This window comes from Papio anubis, chromosome 2 (assembly GCF_008728515.1).
Source record: "Papio anubis isolate 15944 chromosome 2, Panubis1.0, whole genome shotgun sequence".
NCBI classification, from domain to species: domain Eukaryota; kingdom Metazoa; phylum Chordata; class Mammalia; order Primates; family Cercopithecidae; genus Papio; species Papio anubis.
The window spans coordinates 135,999,521-136,016,607 of record NC_044977.1 but is presented as its reverse complement, the minus strand read 5'-3'; the positions used below and the strand labels follow the sequence as shown (position 1 = coordinate 136,016,607).

Below are 17,087 nucleotides of genomic sequence, written 5' to 3'. Positions count from 1 at the left end.
AAAAATATAAAAAATTAGCTGGGCGTGGTGCAGGCACCTGTAATCCCAGCTACTCATGAGGCTGAGGCATGAGAATCGCTTGAACCCAGGAGGCAGAGGTTGCAGCGAGCCGAGATTGTGCCACTGCACACCAGCCCCTGCGACAGTGCGAGACTCCACACACACACACAAAAAAGTCAAGTCTTAGGCCTAGCTCAGATGTACTAAATCAGAATCTTTTGAGTGGGACTCAGGAATCAGCGGTTTTAAAGCTCTGCAGGTGATTCTTATGCACATTAGTGTCTGAAAAGTATTGCGTTATATTCTATCAATTTAGAGAAAACTCAGAGAACAGAGAAACACATAAAATACACCGTGGTGATACAATCAGAAAATGGTCTGACTCTATTTCTTTTTTTCCTTTTTCTTTCTTTCTTTCTTTCTTCCTTTCTTCCTTTCTTCCTTTCTTTCTTTCTTTCTTTCTTTCTTTCTTTCTTTCTTTTTTTTTTTTTTAGCGATTGAGTTTCACTTTGTCACCCAGGCTGCCAGGCTAAAGTGCCGTGGTGCAATCATAGCTCACTGTCACCTTGAACTCTTGAGCTCAAAGGATCCTCCTGCTTCAGCCTTCTGAGTAGCTGGTACTACAGGGGCTTGCCACCACACCTAGCAATTTAAAAACATTCTTTTTCATAGAGAAAGGATCTCGCCATCTTGCCCAGGCTAGTGTTGAACTGCTGTGCTCAAGTGATCTCCCCACCATGGCTTTGCAATGTGTTGAGATTATAGGTGTGAGCCACCATGCCCAGACTCTATTTCTTTAAGAGATAAATTGTGCAGGGCGCGGTAGCTCACACCTGTAATCCTAGCACTTTGGGAGGCCGAGGCGGGCTGATCACGAGGTCTAGAGATCGAGACCATCCTGGCTAACATAGTGAAACCCTATCTCTACTAAAAATACAAAAAATTAGCCAGGCATGGTGGGGGGCGCCTGTAGTCCCAGCTACTCGGGAGGCTGAAGCAGGAGAATGGCGTGAACCCAGGAGGGGGAGGTTGCAGTGAGCCGAGATCGCACCACTGCACTCCAGCCTGGGCGACAGAGTGAGTGAGACTCCATCTCAAAAAAAAAAAAAAAAAAAAGAGATAAATTGCAAGAAAAATAAAAGATAATGGGAGTATCTATAGATTATAAGACTTAGCACCAACCAAAACATATATGAATCATGATTCAAACAATGTGTTAATATATATGCATAAATCATGAGGAGACATCCAACAAACCAAATTGAGAGACATTTTTCAGGTTTCAAGAGCATCAAATACCAAGAATGACTGGGAAATTCCAAGATTAAGGAAAACTAAAGAAACACAAAAACTAAATATAATTTGTAATCTTAGATTCGATTCTCTGCTTAGCAAGAATCTAATTGGGTCTATCATCAAAATGTGAATGTGGTTCGTAAATTAAATGATAAAAATGTGTGAATATGAATTTCCTAAGTCTGGGGGTTGTACTGTGGTTACATAGGACAGTGTTCTTGTTTTTTGAAAATGCACAGAGTATTAAGGGATAATTAAGAGATTACAGGAGCCTCATTGGTACAATGTATTCTAAATAATTGTGAAAAATAGTCTGAAAAACTTATGTGTTTATAGGTGTGGCTGGATAGATAAAGACAAAAAGAGGATGATAAGGAATATGGGGTAAAATACAAAAATTAGGATATCTACATGTGGTCTTGATAGTATTTTTGCCATTTTACTATGTTTCTAAATTTTTGTTTGTTTGTTTGGAAACAGGGTCTGGCTCTGTCGGTCAGGCTGGAGTGCAGTGGTGCCATCACAGCTCACTGCAGTCGACCTCTTGGGCTCAAGTGATCCTCCTGCCTCCATTTCTCCAGTAGCTAGGACTACAGGGGTGTGCCACCATACCCAGCTAATTTTTTAATAGTTTGCACAGACAATGTCCTGCCATGTTGCTCAGGCTGGTCTCAAATTCCTGGGGTCAAGGAATCTTCCCACATCGGCCTCCCAAAATGCTGGCATTATAGGCGTGAGCCATGGCACCTAGCCTCCACATATTTTTAATGGAAAACAATATGGAAAGGGAAGGTGGTTGGAGATATACTTGTTATTGAAGCTGAGTAATGGGTTATATAATATAGATTTTAAGTCAGGGTTGGCCTTTGCTCTTTCTTTGCCCCTGGTAATCTCTAAACCCTCAGCATATCCTGCCTGATAAGAATGTCCTTTATCTTGGGAATTTGGATCACACAAACTCATTTACAGTGGCGACTTTGAGTCTTGCGGTATCAGTTTGACCTCCAGAGGAGCTGGAGACTGAGGTCAACTGTATGGTCAGTCAAGCATGATGTCCCAATAAAAACTGTGAACACCAAGGCTTGGGGGAGCTTTCCTGGTTGGCACTGCTCCATGTTTCTTTTCACACATCATTGCTGGGAGGGGTCAATGTTGTCCAAGACTCTACAGGGAGAGGACAACTGGAATCTCCACCTTTAGAACCCTTCTGGCCTCTGCCCTATGCATAGATCAAGTCTCCAAATCAGTGCTAGATCCTTTGCAGATTTTACTCTGTATCCTTTCCCTGTAACCCACCATTATCATGAGTATAACAGCTTTAAGTGAGTTCTGAGTCATTTTAACAAATTACCACACCTGAGGGTGGTCTTAGGCTCTCCTGAACTCTGCAGTTTGTGTCAGAAGTATTGGCGGTCTTGTGGACTGCTCTGTTTAACTCTGCATGGGTTCATTGTTACCCTGTCTACCTTTATATGTTCAAAGTTTTCCATAATAAAGTGTTAACAGGCCAGGCGTGGTGGCTCGCACCTGTAATCCCAGCACTTTGGGAGGCGGAGGCAGGCAGATCACCTTAGGTCAGGAGTTCAAGACCAGCCTGGCCAACATGGTGAAACCCCCTTCACTAAAAATACAAAAATTAGCTGGGTGTGGTGGCAGGTGCTTGTAATCCCTGCTACTCGGCAGGCTGAGGCAGGAGAATCACTTGAACCTGGGAGGTGGAGGTTGCAGTGAGCCGAGATCATGCCCAGCCTGGGAGACGAATGAAACACCGTCTCAAAAAACAAAAAAGTGTTAACAAATAATTTTTTAAAATGTTCCTTATCCTATAGAAGTCAATTCAAAACGCAGTATTGTAGCTCAGTGGTATTCTTACTGATATGAATGAGATTGGTGTATTAGACTCACTTGAGAAGTTTAATTTTGTTCTCCAAAATTACACATCCAAATAATGTGCATATGTGTGTGGATGCACACAAGCATACATATGTGTTAAGGGCATCAAATACAAAGAATGTCTTGGAAACTGTTCTAGAGAGAAGTAAGTTATATGAAATAACTTTTATACCCTGTTATGTTTTCTTGAGTGGTAAACAGACAGTGAAACAGCTAGTCCTTCAAGGATTACACATAATTAGGTAGTATGCTTTCAGGAGTGAATGTCTTATCTTGTCTCGTCACCACCGAAGTACCTTTGAGATCAATCATTCTAGAATCTCTTGCTCCCACACTCCCAGCCTCAAGTGATCCACCCGCCTTGGCCTCCCAAAGTGCTGGGATTACAGGCATGAGCCATCTCGCCCAGCCCCCTTGTGCCATATCTAGAGGGTCAAGTACCATGGCTAAATCTTTCTAACACTAAGACTTCCCTCGTGGAATTTTTTTTTTTTTTTTAATATGGAGTTTCACTTTTGTTGCCCAGGCTGGAGTGCAATGGCGTGATCTTGGCTCACTGCAATCTCCACTTCCTGGGTTCAAGCGATTCTCCTGCCTCAGCTTCCTGAATAGCTGGGATTATAGGCATGCGCCACCACTCCCAGCTAATTTTTTTTGTATTTTTAGTAGAGATGGGGTTTCTCCATGTTGGTCAGGTTGATCTCGAACTCCTGACCTCAGGTGATCTTCCTGCCTGGCCTCCCAAAGTGTGGGGATTACAGGCGTGAGCCACTGTGCCCGGCCCCCTCTTGGAAATTCTAAGAATTGCTGGAAAAGTCAGAAAACTAGGCTGACTAGTTCTACCTCCAGATCTCCAGATTATACTACCTAAACTCTAAACTCAGGCTTGATTCATTTCCAGTTGATTCCTTCCCAGTTCTCTATATCTCAAGCCTCTTCTGTCTTTTCAGTTGAATCTTATCCTTCAGTTTCTTTTTGACCTTATATTTACTTATATCAAAATACCTACCCAATTTTTTTTTTTTTTTTTTTTAGATGAAGTCTTGCTCTGTCGCCAGGCTGGAGTACAGTGGCACAATCTCAGTTCAAGGCAACCTCTGCCTCCTGGATTCAAGCAATTCTCCTGCTTCAGCCCACTGAGTAGCGGGGATTACAGGCATACACCACCAGGCCGGCTAATTTTTGTATTTTTAGACGGGGTTTCACTACAGCCTCTGACTCCCGACTTCAAGTGATTCTTGTGCCTCAGCCTCCCGAGTAGCTGGGACTACAAGCACACACCACCTCACCCAGCTAATTTATTTCAGTAGAGACAAGGTTTCACCATGTTGCCCAGGCTGGTCTCGAACTCCTGACCTCAGGTAGTCACCTGCCTTGGCCTCCCAAAGTGCTAGGATTACAGGCGTGAGCCACCATGCCCAGCCTATAGTTTAAATAAACAGTTTAAATTGTGGTGCTGTGGATAAGGGAGTGAATAAAAGCCCACCACTAATTTTAGAAGAGGAATGCCCATAGGACACTGTCTTGAATTTGGGGGTAAGTATACAGTGGTTCTCAAATCTGGAGTTCTCTACTTAGTGCATCGGGATGTAGAATATACAATGGACAGAGTGTGTTGAAATGTGTGACTACATCATGATGATTGGTTTTAACATTGAGGGGTAACAATTGTTCTAAAGAAAGGAGTTCATATTTTCTGACTGCATTTTAAAAGAACTCTTTAATACTTGTTGTAAGTCAGAAGAACCGAGAGTATGGAAGAACCATCAGAAGGCACAATTCTAGATGGAAAGGGAATCAGCACCTCAAAAAGTAATATTCACCATGAGGAATATGAGTTTATATAACAAAACTCTTAACTTTCAATCTTATTTCCATCAGGACTGAAGTAATGAGTATACCATTTAATTTTTTTACAGTAATAACTTGTTAAAATTTTTTTAAAGGATACTATTATCTTCATACAGTCTTCTCTAGAATTTTGCACTACAAATTGCCCCTTTCTCTTTTGCATTCCTATTGGCTTTATTTCCTTGGCTCACTACTTTGGTTCATTCAAGAGAATGCTCAAGTTTCAACTTCTTAGAAATAAAATATTTTGAAACAAGTCTCTATTCCTACCCATATTACCATCTTCTAAATACTATCATCTTCTAATTAAAAGGGAAAGCTACTCCACTGACATTTCCTACAGTCACCTACACTCAGAAGCTCGTGCTTCCTAGAGGCAATCTATTGTCCTTATAATTGACCTTTACACTCTCCAGAATCCATTCCTTTTCCTTTTCTAATGCTACCATTCTAGTTTAGTCTCTGTTTACTATAAAGACCTTCAGCCGGGCACGGTGGTTCACGCCTGTAATCCCAGCACTTTGGAAGGCCGAGGCGGGCGGATCACGAGGTCAGGAGATGGAGACCATCCTGGCTAATACGGTGAAACCCCGTCTCTACTAAAAAAAAAAAAAAAAAAAAAAAAAAAAGACCTTCTAACCTTGCCTCCAATTTCATTTTATTAGAAATTGGCAGTAGAAAAACTCATCATTAAAAATCAATCCTTATAAACTGAAAAATTTATAAGCATTTGTAAAAGGCAAAATGTACAAGCTTTTGCATACTTTGGCAATATATAGATGATGACCAATGGACCAATCTCTCAGTGCAAGGCAGTATTTGATTAGCAATTTTTAAAAATTGAGTTAGAACTAGAAAGAAATGATTTTAAGAAGTAAAAATCTGAATTTAAGAAGTAAAAATCTGACTTTTTCTTTGATCCTGTTACTAACTTAATAAAAACGTTCAAAAAACTGTAAAAGTGTTCATTTGAAATAGTTTCATTTCTTCATTTAAGAAAAAAAAAAAAAAAAAGCCAGGCGCGGTGGCTCATGCCTGTAATGCCAGCACTTTGGGAGGCCGAGGCGGGCAGATCAGCTGAGGTCGGGAGATCGGGACTAGCCTGACCGACTTGGAGAAACCCTATCTCTACTAAGAAAATACAAAATGAGCGCGGCGTGGTGGTGCATGACTATAATCCCAGCTACTTGGGAGTCTGAGGCAGGAGACTCGCTTGAAGCCAGGGGGCGGAGGTTGCGGTGAGTCAAGATCGCGCCATTGCACTCCAGCCTGGACAACAAGAGCGAAACTCCGTCTCAAAAAAAAAATAAAAAATAAAAAAAAATCACCAACCCAGAGTTGTTTCTTTCTGCTTTTATAATAATTTACATTTGCTGACTTGCGGGGTGTGATTTCTTCCAATTTTTGCCTTAGCTCACAGATCGCTACTAAAATAAAATTTTCTCTACCCACAGAAGTGGACTTTTTAAAAATTATCACCTTAAATTATTTGGATAATTTGCCCATTTAGACTAGGAGAAAGTATCCAGGTTTTTAATATCCCAGACCTCTTTACCATAATGTAATGAAAAATTTTGAGTTAACTAGAATACAACTCCAATAAATAGATAAAATATCTGTATTTGTATTGTGCTTGTTGCGGGAAGTCAGGGACCCCGAACGGAGGGACTTGAAGCCGCGACAGAACATAAATTGTAAAGATTTCATGGACATGTATTAGTTCCCCAAATTAATACTTTTATAGTTTCTTGCACCTGTCTTTACTGTAATCTCTGAACATAAATTGTGACGATTTCATGGATACTTATCACTTCCCCAATGAATATCCTTGTGATTTCCTATGCCTGTCTTTACTTTAATCTCTTAATCCTGTCATCTTCTTTGTAAACTGAGGAGGATGAATGTCGCCTCAGGACCCTATGATTGTGTCAACTGCACAAATTGTAGAGCATGTGTGTTTGAATATGAAATCTGGGCATCTTAAAAAAAGAACAGGATAACAGCAATGTTCAGGGAACAAGAGAGGTAACTTTGAACTGGCCGCCGGTGAGCCGGACGGAACAGCGCTATATTCCTCCTCTTTCATAAGCAAATAGGAGAAATATCGCTGAATTCTTTTTCTCAGCAAGGAACATCCCTGAGAAAGAGAATGCGCCCTGAAGGTAGGCCTATAGACGGCCCCTTTTTAAGGCCTCCTGTCTTTTACCGTCGAAGTTGAAGGGATGAAATAAGCCCCAGTCTCCTATAGTGCTCCCAGGCTTATTAGGATGGGAAAATTCCCACCTAATAAATTGTGGTCAGACAGGTTATCTGTTCTCAAACCCTGTTTCCTGGTAAGATGTTACCTACGACAATGCGTGCTGGTAACTTCATTAGCAATTTTAATTTTACCTCATCTGGTGGTCCTGTTATCTCACCCTGCCTCCATTTGCTTCGTGATATTTTATTACCTTGTGAAGTATGTGATCTCTGTGACCCACACCCTATTCGTGCACTCCCTCCCCTTTTGAAAATCGCTAATAAAAACTTGTTGGTTTTATGGATCCTGCCAACATGTGATGTCTCCCCTAGACACCCAGCTTTAAATTTCTCTCACTTGTGCTCTTTCGCTTTATTTCTCAACCCAGCCGAGACACTTAGGAAATAGAAAAGAACCCACATTTAATTATAAACATCGGGAGCGAGATCTCCCGATAGTGCTGAAAGTAGACACAAGTCTCTGGAGCAGGAAGAGACTTAATTATTACTTAAATTCCCTTTGAGAAGGATCTTACCATTTGGAATATAAATATATATCTCTAGGGGCAAGACAAGACTAGTGTCTCCATACTTAAAACAACCAGAGATGTCTTCACGGTCCCAGGTCTCATCACTCCTTGAAATGAGCATACTAGAGAAGTATCTCTGTGTAAGGGAATGAACTGTGCTCCTCAAAATGTATGTGTTAAAGCCCTAAACACCCAATTACTATATTTGGAATTAGGATCTTTCTGGGGATAATTAAGGCTAAGTGAGCTTATAAGGGTAAGTCCCCGAGACCACAGAACTGGAGGAAATAACAAAGACGAATGCACACAGAGGAAGAGTTATGTGAGGACACAGCGAGAAAGTGGCTGTTTCCAAATGAAGAAGAGAGGCTTCAGACTGGGCACAGTGGCTCACGCCTGTAATCCCAGCACTTTGGGAGGCCAAGACAGGAGGATCATTTGAAGTCAAGAGTTCAAGTCCAGTCTGGCCAATATGGTGAAACCCCATCTCTACTAAAAATACAAAATTAGCTGGGTGTGGTGGCCAGCACCTATAATCCCAGCTACTTGGGAGGCTGAGGAAGGAGAATTGCTTGAACTTAGGAGGCAGAGGTTACAGTGAGCAGAGATCAAGCCACTGCACTCCAGCTATGGCAGTCACAGAAGATTTTAATTAGGAAACAAAGCTTTGCAGGACAGGAGAGCCAGAGAAGTGACGGGGAAGCTACAGGTTACAACAGATTTGTGAATTCAGCCAAGCACGGTGGTGGCAGGGCCTAGCTGCTACAAAGAAGACATATTTTAGACAAATACTCATGTGCATGGGCAAAAAACTCAAGGACTGTATTTGTGACTAATTGCGTAACAGGTTATTTTAGTTTCTGTTCTGTGGAAAGTGTAAAGCATTCCAACAAAGGGTTTTAATGTAGATTTCTTTTTTTTTTTTTGCACCCATGCTGTTGATTGCTAAATGTAATAGTCCGATCGTGACGCTGAATAAATGTCTTAAAAAAAAAAAAGAAAACAAAAGATTTGTAAGTGTAAGTTACTTGAAATTACTGCAGTTGGTTCTAATTATGCCAATCTACTGTAATGTTAACATGACTAATTTGAAAGTAAATTTAGCTACTACTTAATACAAACGAAAACAAGATATTTCATTAATATTTTATTTTTTAGAGAATCACTTTGAGCAATTAAATAACCATTTATCTAAAAGATATTTCAAATATATTCCAAATACTTAAACACTGCATAAATATTAAGGTTTAACACACATCTTTTAACAAATATAACTACCAGTTCAGATATACTCAAAACACACAATACAAAACTATCAAAGCTAATGCTAGATATTCCAAAAGTGGTAACAGAAATGATTGTGTGCTGTGTATTTTTAATTCAAACCTGAACACGGGCACAATAATTTCATAAAGATCTCAACAATGACAGCTCTCAATTTTACACTAATTCTTGCAAAGGCAATATCTGGGAACAATAGATATAGACTCACCAATATAATCTGACAGTGGTAATTTATCAATTTACCAAATATGCCACTTTCTTTTTTTTTTTTTTTGAGATGGAGTTTCACTCTTGTGCCCAGGCTGGAGTGTGATGGCACAATCTCGGCCCCCACCTCACGGGTTCAAGAGATTCTCCTGCCTCAGCCTCCCCGAGAAGATGGGATTACAGGCATGGGCCACCATGCCTGGCTAATTTTGTATTTTTAGTAGAGATGGGGTTTCTCCATGTGGGTCAGGCTGGTCTCGAACTCCTCACCTCAGGTGATCTGCTTGCCTTGGCCTCCCAAAGTGCTGGGATTACAGACGTGAGCTACCACGCCTGGCCTGCGTCTCACTCTATTGACCAGGCTGGAGAATAGTGGCGCAATCTCAGCTCACTGCAACTTCCCTCTCCCGGGTTCAACCGATTCTCCTGCCTCAGCCTCCCGAGTAGATGGGATTACAAGAGCCCACCACTATGCCCAGCTAATTTCTGTATTTTCAGTAGAGACAGGGTTTCACCATGTTGGGCAGGCTGGTCTCAAACACCTGACCTCGAGCAATTCTCCTGAGCCTCCCAAACTAATTAGATTACAGGTGTGAGCCAACACGCCTGGTTCAAATATGCCACTTTCTATCAATTTTTTTTCCAATCTTATATTTCTCTAATTTTATAGGGGCAGGTGATAAAAAAATTTCAATTTCACTAGCTCTGACTATAAAATTAAACTTTTCCAACATTTAAGATCATTTCAAGGAAAATAAGCATAGGCTTTAATATTTATATTAGTGACTGATTAATTGTAGCTGACTAGGGTATTAAATTTTAGAAACTTAAGATAATTTCCGCCGGATGCAGTGGCTCATACCTGTAATCCCAGCACTTTGGGAGGCCGAGGTCGGTGGATCACGACGTCAGGAGTTTGAGACCAGCCTGACCAACAAGGTGAAACCCCATCTCTACTATACTAAAAAAGTAGCCAGGCATGGTGGCAGGCACCTGTAATCCCAACTAATAGAGAGGCTGAGGCAGAAGAATCACTTGAACCGGCAGGCAGAGGTTGCAGGGAGCCCTCAAGATCATGCCACTGCACTCCAGCCTGGACGACAGAGCAAGACTCCATCTCAAAAAAAAAAAAAAAAAAAAAAAAGAAATTTAAGATAATTCTTAAGGATTATACCTGCTGTACCTTGTGCATTTTAGTCATGACATTTAATCATTATTCTTCACAAAAGTGTTATAAAGTTATATTGTCTATATTGACAATAAAAAAACTATTAAACTGTAGCAACCTTTTTCTAAATGATTCAAGACTTCATTTGAGCTATGCAAATTAATATTGCTGATATTTAAATATGATCTCTTTCATTATACATTCGGGCAAAATTTTTTTAGAGTAAAGGTGATAAGTCATAGAATGTTTTTTCTTTCTTTCTTTTTTTTTTTAATTAAAAATAGAGATGCGGTCTCCTTGGTCTCAAACTCCTGAGCTCAAGCAATCCTCCTACCTTGGCATCCCAAAGTGTTGGGATTAAAGGTATGAGCCACTACACCCAGCCCATACACTTTTCATTTACTATATAAAGTCTTTTTCTCCTACAAAATATCCATCCTCCTTCCCCAAAATAAACAAGGCACCTTAAAGGCAATCTTTATAATCCATAGTCAAATAAAAGTTTTTATTCACTTAAGCAGGAGGGAATGAGTTCAGTACATTAATTAGTCTGCCCTGTTATAAGACTTGCCTCCTCCAAAACAGAATTCCAGGAAGGAAAATAAGTTATCCATGCCGATTCTACCTTGCTAACAAATTGGGGGAGTAACCACTCTAATAGTGGTTTGACTGGTAGAAAATGAAAGAGCTCTCAGTCTCAAACCAAATGGTGATTACATAAAAAATCTGGCATTGTCAAATCAGGCAGATACAATCTAAAGTAAAAAAGAGTCAGGTGTGGTGGCTCACGCCTGTAATCCCAGCACTTTCAGAGGCCAAGGCGTGAAGATCACCTAAGATCAGGAGTTTTGAGATCAGCCTGGCCAACATGGCAAAACCCCATCTCTACCAAAAATACAAAAATAAGCCAGGCGTAGTGGTGCAGATCTGTAGTCCCAGCTACTTGGGAGGCTGAGGCAGGAGAATCGCTTGAACCCAGGAGGCGGAGGTTGCAGTGAGCCGAGATTGCACCATTGCACTCCACCTTGGGCGACAGAGCGAGACTCCGTCTCAAAAAAATAACAATAATAATAAAGTAAAAAGAACATGGTCTGCAACAGGTGTTTTTTGTTTTGTTTTTGTTTGTTTGTCTGTTGTTGAGATGCAGTCTTGCTCTGTCACCCAGGCTGAAGTGCAGTGGCGCAATGTCAGCTCACTGCAACCTCCACCTCGCGGGCTCAAGCGATTCTCCTGCCTCAGCTTCCCTAGTAGCTGGGATTACAGTCGTGTGCCACCACGCCTGGCTGTTTTAGTAGAGGCGGGGTTTCACCATGTTGGCCAGGCTGGTCTCAAACTCCTGACCTCAAGTGATCCGCCCACCTCGGCATCCCAAAGTGTTGGGATTACAGGCGTAAGCCACATGCCCAGCCTGCAATAGGTATTCAAAATCCTCCCTAAGAGAAAATAATTGTGCCTTGCTGTCTACCAAAGGCATTGGTTAAAAAAAAGTCTCAGCAGTTACAATGTACAGTATCACCTTCCCTTCTGTAAACAAAATGCTTCTTATTAGATATACGAATGCTAGTTATCAGATTATTTTAAAAGTTTATTTTCTTTCTTTAGTAATAAGGTAAAATACATTTTGGAAATCTGCATGGAATGTCCCCAACAAGTTATTTCTTTCATTTTAGCAGGGTCTGTGGTATACAGCTTTAGTCATTCTTTCAATTTCTTGGAAGCACAGGATTCTCCAAAATACAAAAATAAAATTTTCAGCTTTTACATCAAATAATGGTCTCAACCATTTAATACAAAGCAACAGACTTTCTCAGGTTTCTGTTAATAAGGCAAAATAAAAGTCACTCAGAAAAAAAAGGTTAAATGACTAAGATTTCTCTTTTGTAGGATATAATTCACCCTTATGGTTTCTCTTCTACCATTAAAGTCTTATCTACTCTAATTCCTTCAAAGTTTCAAGTTCAATACAGTACAACGTATGCAGAGATTTTATAGTTTTTATCATAGTTTTTTTTTTCAACATTGTTTTCAGGATGCTTTAAACACTTTTACAACTATTACCTCAGATTTGTGATTATGACTCATAGTACAGTCCACTTTCAAAACCATGATTTTTGGATTATGGCCCATCCAAGATTTTACTCTGCTCAGAAAAAGAAAAAAAAAAATTACATATCCAGAGTTTCACAAGCAATTCAGGGGTTTTTCCCACAGACACCTAGATTAAAAAGACCTTGCAATAAAGGGGTGAAATCCAACAATTACTTTAGATTTCAAAGGTTTAATATTTTAAAAAATTGAGAAACCTAAGGTGTTGAATAAACTTTTTAATGACTTCTCAGGCAAAATTAAAATATTTATCAAGGGCAGGGCACAGTGGCTTACGCCTGTAATCCCAGCATTTTGAGAGGTCAAAGCAGGAAGATTGCTTGAAGCTATGAGTTTGGGACTAGCCTGGAAAATACAGCGGACCCCACCTCTATAAAAAATTATTATTCTATTAGCTGGGCATAGTGGTGTGTGCCTATAGTCCTAGCTACCAGAGAGGCTGAGGTGGAAAGATCCTTTTTTGTTGTTGAGACAGGGTCTCACTCTGTCACCCAGACAGGAGTACAGTAGCACAATCACTGCTCACTGAAGCCTTGACCTCCTGGGTTCAAGCAACCCTCCTACCTCAGCTTCCAAGTAGCTGGGACTACTGCTGTGTACCACCATGCCTGGATAATTAAAAAAAAAACAAAACGTTGTAAAGATGTGTTCTTACTATATTGCCCAGGTTGGTCTTGAACTCTTGACCTCAAGTGATCCTCCTGCCTCGGCCTCCTAAAGTGTTGTGATTACAGGCATGAGCCACAGCACCCAGCCTAAGGAAGATCCCTTGAGCCTAGGCGTTTGAGGTGACAGTAAGCTATGATTGCATCACTGTACTCCAGCTTGGACAAAAGTGAGACCATGTCTCTAAAAATAGTAATAATAATAATAAAATAAAATATTTACAACGGAAGGAGTCTGTGGTGTTACTTTTAGGTAATCTCAGAAGAACTTTTCAAACTCAGATGTATATATGTGGCAACCAATATGCATATGGAGATACTGACAGAGAGAGAAAAATGTTCAATCTAATATTAGCCAGTAAACATATGATGCATTAACTGCAGGAGTTAGAAGTCCATACTTGAAGGTAGTGTTTAATTTATCAGGATCAATCAATCAAGAAAAACACTCACACATAAAAACAGGGTATTTTTTAGTACTACTGATTTACAATAAACAGATCCTCAGATTTAGGTAGATCATTTTTACATGCCATTAGTGATCAATGTATGCAACACAGTTGTACATAGCTATTAAGTTATTTTGGCATGCATTACAAACATGTATTCAAATTACCAATAACTATAATTTTTGTGTTTATTTCTAGGACAACTTAATTAATGGCTTTCACCTTAAAGGCTTAAAATGTTTTAAAACTTCAAGTCATTAAAGATGTACTGACATTAAAACTATGTTTGAAGTCTGAGTGCAGTGGCTCATGCCTGTAATCCCAGCACTTTGGGAGGCTGAGGCAGGTGGATCACTTGAGGTCAGGAGTTCAAGTGACTGAGGTCAGGAGTTCAGACTGGCCAATGTGGTGAAACACTTGAGGTCAGGAGTTCAGACTAGCCAACGTGGTGAAACCCCATCTCTACTAAAAATACAAAAATTAGCCAGGTGTGGTGATGTCCGCCTGTAGTCCCAGCTACTCAGGAGGCTGAGGCAGGAGAATTGCCTGAACCCAGGAAGCGGAGGTTGCAGTGAGCCAGGATTGCACCACCGCACTCCAGCTTGGACAACAGAGCGAGACTGTTTAAATTAAAAAAGAAAAAACAAACAAACAACAACAACAAAAAACTATGTTTGAAAGTATGTATAATTTGTAATAATATAAATGGGAAGAAATAAAAGGTTGTTATGGCAATCTGAGTTTCTTAATCCAAAAATTAAAAATCAAAACACATTTCATATGTAAGAGTTAAGTGGGTTTTTTCTTTATTAATACATGTAATGGACAACCATGTGACAAAGTACTGCAGTGTATGGTTTGGTGGTGTCTCCTTGCCTCTAGGATGGGATTTTTTCCAGGTGATTCTTCAGGATCTGACATCGATGCCCAACGCAGGCTTTCCAATGGCAATGCATGAGTTTTAGAGGTCACTGCCCCATCTTTCTTCAGGTGCTGTGTGCCATTTTCTCCCACCCATTTTATCCTCCATTACTTATAAAAACCCCACTCTAAAATTCAACCTATGTTATAAAATTAACATAATCAGGAGTTAGTACACATTGTTCCACAATGATAAAATTAAGACTCATAATGTACTATCTTGTTTCCTCTAACTTTTGAAGGATTTATATAATCTCTAAAGAGTCAGAGTAATACATAACACAAAACATGCAAAGAACCTTATCACTCGGTGTATATAATATGCTGGGAATTACTAAAGTACTCAAAAGCTTAATTTTCTTGGAATAGCAACTGTCCACTGAAAATTACAGTATTCAAACAAAAGGTTATGTGTTAATAAATGAAAATACAGTACCTGATTTGGCATAAATTGTGAGATCTTTTTCACTAGTAAAGTGCTTAATTAAGAAACATTTTTCCGGCCGGGTGCGGTGGCTCAAGCCTGTAATCCTAGCACTTTGGGAGGCTGAGACGGGCGGATCACAAGGTCAGGAGATCGAGACCATCCTGGCTAACCCCGTGAAACCCCGTCTCTACTAAAAAATACAAAAAACTAGCCGGGTGAGGTGGCGGGCGCCTGCAGTCCCAGCTACTCGGGAGGCTGAGGCAGGAGAATGGTGTAAACCTGGGAGGCGGAGCTTGCAGTGAGCTGAGATCCGGCCACTGCACTCCAGCCTGGGTGACAGAGCGAGACTCCGTCTCAAAAAAAAAAAAAAAAAAAAAAAAGAAACATTTTTCCACTATTAATTTGTCAAAGGCACAAAATATCTTTGTGTCTCTCTTTAAAGTATTAGTTTTTTAAATTATGGTACTGTCCATTTAAATTTTACTTAATCAGAAAGCTTTACTGTGTTTTTTTTTTTCTCAGCAATTAAAAAAAATTACTTGAAGAATAACATTTAATTTTTATTTTCAAAATGTTGCTATAAACATACATACAACACTGGATTTGATCCCCTCCATTGGCTGTCTGTGTGCCATGAAGCACTTGTGACAGAAAACATATGTAAGCTTAGGGTAAAAGTTTATAAGGAAAAAAAATATCTTCCAAAAAGAGGCGGTAGGGACAAGAGTAATCAATAAGTTTAAAAATCATAACTTTCATTTTATAAAAAATAGTTTGAATAATTTTCTTATAAATCTTTAATGCTTACAAAAGCAGGAAATACATTTAAAATAGTCTTTTTAACACAGATTCATTTGTACAATATGGTCATAAGAAAAATAACTAAAATGACATTTCAGTAGTCTATATTCTCTTCTCAGCAAATTCCACATAAAATTTAACTAATTTACAATTCAAAATAAGATTTTAACTGCCAACAATGTCAGACTAGTTGTGGTTAGTACCTGAATATCAAGTTCTTCTCCATTTTATATATTGTACCACAATTTTAAATACAGATCCAGCAGTGATAAGTACTAATAACTATACTTAACTACATGGTTACCACCCATGACTACTGCATTGCAGCTTAAAACATGCTTTGGTCAGTAAATTTAAAAGATATAAATCAAATAACGAGGCCAGAAAAGTTGTTTTAGAATTTCCTGACCTTAAGCAAACTTTAAATACATCGACAAGGCAAAGAAAAATATGATCAAATATACAGAGAGGTTTCTATTTTTTCAACCATTTGGCATTTTATATTATTAATTTTGCTGTTTAAAATAATATTTTATATTCCTGTGCACTGATTATCATTGCTCTCTGAATTAAAACTAAACTACAATTACCTTTCTAGAATGTCCAGTAGTGTATATATTAATTGTTCCTTTTGCATTTCCATGAAGTTGATCCTTCATCCTGTAACTTTTTAAATTTTGGACCAAGAAAGAACCACCAACCAAATCCAATGAAAACACAAATAATGGACTCCACATAATAACCATCCAGGGCTGTAACACATGAGCCACCCAGTTTTTTGCAAAGCTGTAAAAATAAAACTGTAATAAATAATCTACAATTTCAAAATGGAAGTATTTAGCAATTAACATGCTTCTACTTTATAAATAATTAATCAAAATATATTTTTCCTAAAACATTTCAGTATTTCACTGAATTCCAATGACAAAATATGTTACTGTATCTTAATTTCTCTAATGCTACTAACAGGATTAAAAATAATTTTCAGTTCTTGCTGTAAACAATACTCATTTTCTTTTTTCAGGCAGAGTCTCACTTGTTGCCCTAGCTGGAATGCAGTGGTGTGATAATGGCTCACTGCAATCTCTGGCTCCTGGGTTCAAGCAATCCTCCCACCTCAGCCTTCTGAGTAGCTAAGACCATAGGCATGCACCACCATGTCCTGTTAATTTCTATATTTTTTGTAGAGATGGTGTTTCACCATGTTGCCCAGGGTGGTCTTGAACTCCTGGGCTCAAGTAATCTGCCTGC

General features: G+C 39.4%; 1 protein-coding gene across 4 annotated transcripts in view; it reads right to left on the bottom strand.

Annotated features, from left to right (window-relative positions):
* Window positions 1-12,039: 12,039 nt before the first annotated feature.
* SLC33A1 (solute carrier family 33 member 1) overlaps window positions 12,040-17,087 on the bottom strand; it is a 29,502-nt gene continuing 24,454 nt past the window's right edge. For 2 of the 4 annotated variants that reach the window (XM_031663634.1, XM_003896426.4), the window contains one exon: window positions 15,575-16,622. In XM_031663634.1, the coding sequence (XP_031519494.1) occupies window positions 16,455-16,622 (168 nt within the window). In that variant the 3' untranslated portion in view covers window positions 15,575-16,454. Of the gene's footprint in view, window positions 12,608-14,470; window positions 14,749-15,574; window positions 16,623-17,087 lie in introns of those variants that run through there. The other 2 variants (XM_009203594.2, XM_009203593.3) reach the window with 2 other exon arrangements.